Source organism: Tachysurus vachellii, chromosome 17, assembly GCF_030014155.1.
Source record: "Tachysurus vachellii isolate PV-2020 chromosome 17, HZAU_Pvac_v1, whole genome shotgun sequence".
NCBI classification, from domain to species: domain Eukaryota; kingdom Metazoa; phylum Chordata; class Actinopteri; order Siluriformes; family Bagridae; genus Tachysurus; species Tachysurus vachellii.
In genome coordinates, this window is record NC_083476.1 from 3655001 (window position 1) to 3665000 (window position 10000).

The 10000-nt window shown below is 41.3% G+C and overlaps 1 protein-coding gene across 4 annotated transcripts in view; it reads left to right on the forward strand.

Annotated features, from left to right (window-relative positions):
- Positions 1-10000, forward strand: part of vav2 (vav 2 guanine nucleotide exchange factor) — a 162709-nt gene that overhangs the window by 144703 nt on the left and 8006 nt on the right. For 3 of the 4 annotated variants that reach the window (XM_060890304.1, XM_060890303.1, XM_060890301.1), the window contains exons 10-22: positions 1935-2030; positions 2884-2952; positions 3068-3154; positions 4542-4627; positions 4869-5001; positions 5441-5455; positions 5712-5821; positions 5932-6033; positions 7380-7468; positions 8132-8145; positions 8304-8325; positions 8675-8802; positions 8928-8999. In XM_060890304.1, coding sequence (XP_060746287.1) covers positions 1935-2030; positions 2884-2952; positions 3068-3154; positions 4542-4627; positions 4869-5001; positions 5441-5455; positions 5712-5821; positions 5932-6033; positions 7380-7468; positions 8132-8145; positions 8304-8325; positions 8675-8802; positions 8928-8999 — 1023 coding nt within the window. The remainder of the gene's footprint in view (positions 1-1934; positions 2031-2883; positions 2953-3067; positions 3155-4541; positions 4628-4868; positions 5002-5440; positions 5456-5711; positions 5822-5931; positions 6034-7379; positions 7469-8131; positions 8146-8303; positions 8326-8674; positions 8803-8927; positions 9000-10000) is intronic. The other variant, XM_060890302.1, reaches the window with a different exon arrangement.

The window sequence follows — 10000 nt, forward strand, 5'->3', positions numbered from 1 at the left end:
TTATCCATAAATCAGTGGAGCTGATCAAGCTCACGAGCAGCAAGCTGATGTCGTCTCGTACTAATCGGCCGAGAGTCTGAAACTGATCTTAATACAGTACACTGTCAGAGTTTTTGTATCTGATCAAGTTAAACCTGGTAGTTAAGCAGAAGTACTTACATGTACTTCAGCCCTAATCTTTAATCCTTCATGATATGATTTTTCAACAAAAAATATCAGGCGCTCACACACGTCTCTTAGAAGTCTAGAATTATGAACAAATCCAGACGCTTTAAATATATAAGGCTGCTGCTATAAACTGACAAATTTACAGCGTTCTGCCTTCTTCCTCACATAAACTAGTGACATAAAACAACACAGTGACACGAGCTTCACTTTACACATCTACGGTCTAAATATAGCATTTATGATTTGTGATAAAGCAGGACGCATGACGCCTGTTAGCTACTAGTAGAGGTTTTGTCATCGTTGTGCTACTTTTATCTACTTTAGCGAGCCAATAGAAAAGAAGTCGAACGGACCGCGATGTCTTTGATCTTAAGTATTTTTCCTTTTCCGTCTCGTTCACCATCGTATGCTACATTTTTTGGTGGGTTTAATATTTAGCACTTTGTTTTGTAGAAGCGCCACTGGGAAGGGCATAATAACAGATATGGAGGAAATAGGGTTGCAAAATTCCGGGAATTTTCAAGACTGGAAACTTTCCATGGGAATTAACAGGAATATATGGGAATTAACGGGAATATATGGGAATTAATGGGAATATATGGGAATTAACGGGAATATATGGAAATAAACTGGGAATTTTAAATAGTTGCCTATAACAAGGAACTTAAATGTAGTTAAAAAAATCTTAACAGCATAATTTTGTTTAAAACAACAAGATTTTATGCAATTTCTGTTGAATTTGTACCCTGCGTTCCTCGGTCACTTGCACACAGCACACTGCTTACTGGAGGGCCATTGAGGCCAAACCCCCTGCATATACTTGCATTCTTCCATAACATGCACAGTAACACTTTATTTTAGGGTCATTTAACTAGTTGCTTATTAGCATGAATATTAATAGAATACTGGCTATTTATTAGTACTTATTAAGAACATATTAATGCCTTATTCTGCATGACCTTATTCTACATTCTTAATTGTACCCAGTACCTAAACTTAATAGCTACCTTACTAACTCTTAATAAGCAGTAAATTAGGAGTGTTACACATACACAGATAATTTGATGACCCTCCCCCACACACTCACTCCCCCCGAAATAAAAAAAAATCCTCTATAAAGTAATGTTTATTTCAAGCATAATACTGTTTATTATGCTTTTGTGTTAGTCAATGAAATAATCAATTTAAATTTCCATAAATTCCCGTAAAGTTTCCAATTTTGAATATTTCCAAAATTTCCCAGTTTAAGTTCCCGTGGAAAGCTTCCGGAAATTTACCGGAAACTTTCCGCCCCTTTGCAACCCTAGGAGGAAATGACACAGGTGATGCAGATACAGCTGATGATCAGATAGGTCCTTGAGCAGATGTTTACGCCGTTATAAGAGCCTGTGTAGGAGGCAATTCAGAATCAGCTCCTGGATTTACAAACACTGGTATTACTCTCCTCCGTCACGATGAGCTCTGCACCCGAGGCTAAATGTCAAGTGCAGAATGTGTGAGGAGGAGGAGGATTGTGGAAGATTATAAAGATTATAATCGTGGTGTTTCAGATTCTTTTATTTGTGAATATATCGATCCAGCAGCATTTTGCTTACGGTGCTTTCTCTCTCAGTAGAATGTGTTTCGTTTCAGAGAACAACGAGCACAAGCAGGAAAGATCAAGACTGAGATTTGTAGTTTATATCAAAGAGTATTTAAGTCCTTTGTGTGAATGAGTGCGAATGAGGGAACTTCTGTTTGCTTGACATGTTGCTGATGTTTCTCAGGAGTGCACCATGAAGGTACAGGAGGGAAAGTTCAAACTACAGGATCTGCTCGTAGTTCCCATGCAGAGGGTCCTCAAGTACCACCTACTGCTCAAGGTCAGTGTGACGTACTGTACGTACAGGATCGTACGTGTAATCTGGTGATATTTGGTGAGTGTTAGTCACTTCAGATGTTCATCAAACCAAAAGATCTGAATATTAAACTGTTTGTTTTGTTGTGTTCATGTTCAGTATTGAACGTCTTCGTCACGTCTCACGCCACAGTGGTGGTGAATATGAAGCTCATATGAAAGTAGATGCTCAGGGATTTAAGAAAATGTTCAAATTCCACTCTTTCTATCGGCTCTGAACTCCCAGTGGAGCAGGAGAGGATGCTGGGATGGAGTTACAGAGAGGGTTGGGATGCTTTAGGTCACCTCATTTCGCTCCTTCAGACTGCTTCATGCAGACATATTTGTGCACACGTGGGCTTTAGGGTATCGCAGTGATGTGTGAGGTGCGTGCGAATGAACGTGACTAAACGATGGAGTGTGGATTTGTGTGATACAGACGCTTTTTAAACCATAAGCTCTATAGAGGTTTATAGAGGAATTTTAGAGAATTTCCTCCTCAGTTGGATTCAATATTAAGTCATTTTAATATTGTTTCCTTGAAGCCTTTTACTATGAAGTAGTCTGAACATCATTTCCTGGTTTGTGTCAGTGGCTGATGATTTACTGAGGAAAACAACAATTCGCCGTTAAAGCGTAATGAATTTTACACCAAAACAGTTTCTGTCAGCGTCTGTGAAGTGACTCGTGTAAAAGCCCAAGCGTTACACTGTCCTTTCGCTGCCCTTCCAGTTCTATCACTTTTCTAGGACAACACTGCTGCATGAGAAGGTGACCGTGTCATAAATAGAAGTCCTGAAGCTCAGGTGGCTCACGTGTGCGAGTTTTCTGCCCTACAGGAGTTAGTGAGTCACTCGATGGATCGACCAGAGAGACAGCAGCTGAAGGAGGCTCTGGAAGCCATGCAGGTAGAAGCTGAACTGATACTGACTGTGACAGATCTAAAATAATACACAATGAATTAAGATACAGAGTCCTGAGACTGCCCTGAGTGCTTCTCTGTGCTTCCGTGTGCCTTCACAGGACCTGTCCATGTACATCAACGAGGTGAAAAGGGACAACGAGACTTTGAAGAAGATCGGGGAATTTCAGTGCTCGATAGAAAACTTGGTAAGAATCTCCTGATACTGTTGGTGTCGTTGAACGTCGTTGCTATCACTTTTTTTCTCAGACGTCTTGGTGATTCAGGAAGCACAGCACCTAGACCCTATATATTTATCTGCCATTTAGACAAACGTTACACAGCTCTATTAATCCTCAGAACTTTCTGCTCGCTCTTTTGCGCTCACTTCATCATGCTGCTCACTTCATACCTGCAGCTGCTGCCATTGTTTGCTCTCATAAATCATTTAAAACTTCCGGAGTATGAGTGATGAGAGGACAGACTTTATTTCCATGTTCAAATCACTGTATCCTGTCTTCCCACTTGTGGGAGGAAGTGTTTAGTTTGGAGGCGAGCGCTTTATTTACATACGTGCCTGTGGCTCCAAAATAATAAATAAATAAATCTGCAGGAAGACAAGAGAGTGCACTCGCTTTATCATTAAATTGGAGGGAAGTGGTGACATCGTGCCTTTTAACAGTTATAACATCTAAATAAAAGATTTCACAGTTAAACCATGGCGTATGGTCCATTTGGGATGTGGTAGCTCAGTTGGACTACTGATCGGAAGGTCGTGAGTTCGGATCCCAGGTCCGCCGAACTGGCACCGTTGAGCCCCTGAGCAAGGCCATTAAAGGTGGGGTGCACGATGTTTGAGAAATGCTTCAGAAAACCCGAGTCGGGCCGACAAACAAAACAAACGTGTAGCCAATGAGCAGAAAGGGGCGTGTCTTGTCAATATGGGCGGAGAGAGTGTTCAGTGCGCATGTGTGACATTAGCAGAAAGCGATTGAAACACTGACATGGCGGATAAAAACGAAAAGCGAAGAAAGGCTTACGATAAGGTAAGAAGTAGGACTCGTGTTAATATAGGATCAGCTTTCCAGCGCTGGAGAGAACTGAACGTCTTCCGCGTGAAACGGAGCGAAACCTTTCACGGTACAACACACAGTACTACAAAAACACATTTGTATTAACATAATATTACTCATTGTGTTCATTTATTGATAAAAATATCCCCTCAGTCAGCTGCCCCTGCAGGTTCCGCCATAATAGTTGCCCGGGTTACGTATGTATGTGTGGGGCGGAGCTATCAAAACAGGGGTGACGCCCATTTGGGTTAGGGGTGTGTTTGTTTTGGTGATTTTAAATATCAACATTGGCTTTCAAACATCGTGCACCGCACCTTTAACCCTCAGTTGTATAAATTAAAATAAATGTAAGTAAATGTAAATTTGAATCGTACATCTGATCTAAATAAAGCGTACATGGTTCAGATCAGATACATCTGGATAAACAACAAACGTTCACATGCTCAGTCAATTCCTGGCTGAAACTCTTCTGTTTCTGTAGAGGAGACAATTATAGCAGGAAATCTGGCTTTGTCGTCTGCAGCAGGTGAAACTGGAGGAATACGGGAGACCGAAGATAGACGGAGAACTCAAAGTCTGCTCTATAGTTAACCGGACCAAACAGGACAGGTACGATTTTAATGCATGTGGTATTACGATTCGGTTCTAATGACTCTCTCTAGACTAAAGGGATACTCCAGAATGTGTAGATTAAGGTTTCGTGCCACGAAAGAAGACTTCAACGGAAGTCTATCGGCAGATGTTCCAAGTCCAGACGTCATCATAAACACTTAACATACGCGTTCATATCGATTCGAAGCTATGTCTGAAATCTTCTACCTTTTCATTTGTCCCTGATTGTTGTTCCCAGGTACATCTTCCTGTTCGATAAAGTGGTAATTGTGTGCAAGAGAAAAGTCTACAACTACGAGCTGAAAGAAATCATCGAGCTCCAGTATTACAAAATGTCTGACGACCCTACGAATAACAGAGACATGAAAAAGGTATCCGTGCGTATTTATTCTCACGTCGCGTTTAAATAAGCGATTGAACCGGCCGCGAGTTCTGTCTCTACTCTGACATCTGAGCGGTGACTCGCATCTTCATCTTCTGAGGCACTTTCTATAGTTTCACCTCTCTATAGTGCTGTATGTGGATCGTGCTTGTGTCATATTGTTCTTAAACAGGCTGCATAACGCTTGTAATCTCAGGTGGGCCAGTCGACAGAGACGCACCGGGTTACTTTGTGCTTGGGGGAACACTGATTTGTCCAAAAAAAATGCTTTTTTATTTCTTGGAATCTAACATTTAGCGACGATGCATGTGTAAAATATTGCATGTGTAACTGGGTGTTTATCTCTATCTCCCTCTCTCTCTCTCTCTCTCTCTCTCTCTCTCTCTCTCTCTCTCTCTCTCTCTCGTTTCTCCTTGCATGCCAACCAGGCCAGTGGAAAGACGGTAAGCCGAATCAAACCTCTGATTTATATATGGATCAGCAGCTGTGATTGCCTGCCTTTCCTCTAATAGTTTCATTTATGTTCTTTTATCCCGAGAGCTACATAACCTTCTTATGTTGTCAGACAGGGATTACGTTTATTTACAACTAATTTGGGGGCAGATTTGTTTCTGGTGTTTTCTTTTTTTTTTCATGGCTAATATAAAATCGGTGGCCAATCTGTCAGATGTATAACACTGATGTTTGTGCACCGCGCAGTGGTCGTATGGCTTCTACCTGATCCATCTGAAAGGCAAGCAAGGCTTCCAGTTCTTCTGTAAAACAGAGGACACCAAAAGAAAGTGGATGGAGCAGTTTGAGATGGCCATGTGCGTATCGTGTATAAGAGAAAATCTCACTTAGATACGTTTTTTGTTTTTTTTTTTGGTGCAAAATTTCTCATGGAAACATTTTCGCTGTTCTTTGCTAAAAAAAACAGCTCCAACATTAAGCCAGAGCGAGCTACGGCCAACCAGCACGACTTCCAGATGCACACGTTTGAAAAGAACACCAACTGCAGAGCCTGTAAGATGCTCCTGAGGTGAGAACACTCACAAACGCCAAGTACACGACGTGACGCGACACGACTCGAAATCTCGCACGTCTTTTACTCACTCCTAATACGCTGGTCTAATCGGCAGCTGCTTGCTCGGTCAACAAAAACAGCTCAAAGGTTTTATTTGGGTTTGTGGGGTCGTTTCTGAAAGCCGAACAAGGGACAAGCGAGCGTTCATCTGGAGGAAACCAAATAGCCACACGCTAAACCGAGTGCACAGCTTTAAACACCTTTAAATAGCAGCTTTCTGTCGCTGATGGACTATTGACCCATTTAAACCCCACACTTCTGCACTGACCTGAATGTTGTTTATCAGTCCACTGCATCACTAACAACCAACAGTGTGGCGTTAACATTACAGTCAGTTCTACAGAACATCATAACTTTATTACATTACAATAAAAATGACCCAGAGCTCGCTTCTGATTGGTCAGAAGGTGATTTGTTTTCTATAACAGCTTATATTTCTTTTCAGTCTTTTCTATAGAAATCCTTTAAATCGTTTAAGAATGGAATACGCTACATATTTGAGATCTTTTTAGCTGTTTTAACACGTGACATTAAAGTATAGGGAGAGAAATGATACTTACGTATTCTCATCGTTCTTTGTTAATATTTAAATAGATTGTTTTCTTATCAGTTTTCTGGCTCTGGTATCGTGCGCACGAGCGTTTTTGGAGGTAACGTTGCCCACACCCTGAAATACAGTTTCTCTGATGGGGTAGGAATGTGGTTTTTTTTCCCCTGGCCTGACTTTCCAGTCTGGTTCTGCACGTGGCATGACATGACTGTAATTATGGTGACATGGACCATGGAACACTCCACATGATGACGTGTAAACGGCTTTTATCTGCTTTAACGTGTTTAATTTAAAGGCAAACTTTGACTTTAAATATGACTTTGCAAACTTAAGTGTAACTCAGAAATGTTATGAACAGGTTGACGTTTCCGACGTTCGTTACTGAGGTGTGGTGTTTGGACAGCGGTGATGAGATGCAGTTTCAGGCTACATTACACTGATGTTCTGTGAAAAATGATCAGACAACAAGTTACTGGGCTGGAAATAACCTAAAAGTGGCACACGTTCTTAATATTCCTTGTGTGCTCTCTCTCTCTCTCTCTCTCTCTCTCTCTCTCTCTCTCTCTCTCTCTCTCTCTCTCTCTCCCTCTCTCGTCCTCTCTCTCTCTCTCTCTCTCTCTCTCTCCCTCCCTCTCTCTCTCTCTCTCTCCCTCTCTCTTCCTTTCTCTCTCTCTCTCTCTCTCTCTCTCTCTCTCTCTCTCTCTCTCTCTCTCCCTCCCTCTCTACCTCCCTGACACTCACACTGCCGTAGGGGGATCTTCTATCAGGGTTACTACTGTTCCCGCTGTGGGGCTGGTGCACATAAAGAGTGCCTGGAGGTCATCACCATCTGCAAAATCAGTGAGTTCCACATGTTCATCTCCACTGTGATGAGACAAATAGCAGCAAAAAATAAAACTAGCTACTGATCCTCTCTCTCTCTCTGTCTCTCTCTCTCTCTCTCTCCCCCCCTCTCTCTCTCTCTCTCTCCCTAACTCTCTCCCCCCCCCCTCTCTCTCACCCTCTCTCTCTCTCTCTCTCTCTCTCTCCCTCTCCCTCTCTCTCTCTCTCTCTCTCTCTCTCTCTCTCCCTCTGTCTCTCCCTCTTTCTCATCTCTCGCTCTCTCTCTCTCTCCCCGTCTCTGTGTCTCCCTCTTTCTCATCTCTCTCTCTCTCCTCTCTCTCTCTCCTGCTCTCTCTCTCTCTCTCCCCTCTCTCATCTCTCTTTTTCTCCCTCTCTTGCTCTCTGAAACACAAACACACATACACACACACTCTTCCTCTCCCCCTCTGTCTCTCTGTAACACTCTTTTCCTGTCTCTATCACTCTCTCTATTTCACTCTGTCTGTCTGTCTCTCTCTCTCTTTGTTTCTCTTCCTCTCTGTGATCCTTATCTCTCATTCACACACACACACACACACACACACACACACACACACACACACACACACACACACACACACACACTCTTCCTCTCCCTTTCTGTCTGTCTGTAACGCTCTTTCTTTTCCTGTCTCTCTCTAGATCCCCATGATTCGGTGAGTGTAACATCTTTTTTCATTTTCTTCTTATGCACTGAAACTCATACACTGTGTAAAATAATAATCATACTATTAATACTAATACTAATACTAATACTAATAATATTAATAATAATAATAATAATAATAATAATAATGATGTATCTGTCTTCCAGGAGCTTGGACTTCCACAGTCAGGTAGGAATGTGTGTCCTCAGGCTGTCTCATATCTGAATTGAGACAAATTATTATTAAACATTTATTGAGTCCTCGTTCCACATGACGTGGTGGTCAGAGACGTGGTGGATGTTTAACTCCGTAGCTCACTGCTGCCATCCAGTGATCTCGTTCACATTCAGGCTTGATTTAGAGTTTGGGATTATTTGTTTTGTACATATTTGTATGCTATAAGAGACATTTATAGGTCTTATGTCAGATTTACTGAATGATGTTTTTAAGTGTTTGATCGATTGAGTTGAACACTTTTCACGCAAACTCCCAAAATATAGTGAAACTGATGTCGGTGTCTTTTTCCGTACGATTTTAGGTCCTAAGATGGTTGCAATCAGGAACTACCACGGCACTCCAGCTCCCCCGGGCAAGTGCCCCCTTACCTTCCAGACAGGTGATGTCATTGAGCTTTTGAAGGGAGATCCAGACACCGTGTGGTGGGAGGTGAGCTAATACTTTTGTTCATTTTGTTTCTGACTGCATCTTGAGTCATGGTTGCTCAAAAAAAGTTACAAAGGCCTTTTGAGAACTTCTGCTTGTGTGTGTGTGTGTGTGTGTGTGTGTTCCAGGGGAAGCTCATTCAGACGCTGAAGATCGGGTACTTCCCCAGCTCCACTGTGAAGCCATGTCTAGACCCAAAGGTAAGACTGTCAAGAATTCATCATCTGCAAAATTGTAAAATGAAGTAAAAATCTTTCTAACTGTAACCACATTTCTATAAAAGATCATTGCTCCATTCTTCATAAGTTAGTGAGTCATTATTATTGTGAGCTTGTGATTGTGCAGAACGTCTGTAGGCTGGATAAAGCAGATGGGACTCTGTGTGTGCTGGGAGGCCGGACGTCTGGAAGCACAAACCTAAACGTTAAGACTTGAAATAAATCTCAGAATATAAATCTGAATGTATGCATGTGGTATCGAGACTTAAAGGCCCTGCTTGACACAATGAGAGTAAAAACCAGAGCCTCCGATTAACACCAGTGTTGGACATTATGTTAACAGTTGATTCAGAACATAGTTTCATAAACACGGGTTATCAAACACAGCTGTGAGGGGGAGTGGACGCAAGTTCATGCTCAGGCCAGGAAGATTCCATCAGGCAAAAACATATCGACAGCACTCGTATTCCTGATTCGGGTTTGTGTCACAGACACGACCACAAGCACTAACACAGGGTGACTAACACAGAGCAGTGCTTATATATATATACTGTGTGTGTGTGTGTGTATAATATTATAACATTTATTATATATATATATATGTGTGTGTATAATATTATATTTATTATATATATGTGTGTGTGTGTGTGTATAATATTATAACATTTATTATATATATATATATATGTGTGTGTGTGTGTGTATAATATTATATTTATTATATATATGTGTGTGTGTGTATAATATTATAACATTTATTATATATATATATATACTGTGTGTGTGTGTGTGTATAATATTATAACATTTATTATATATATATATATGTGTGTGTATAATAAATGTCTTTACACTGAAAAGGGAGAAACTAAATCTGTTACTTTCTGAAAATAAGAGTGTCACTGTAAATAAACTTGTCTCAAATCTCTCTCTCTCTCTCTCTCTCTCTCTCTCTCTCACTCTCTCTCGCTCTCTTGCTCTCT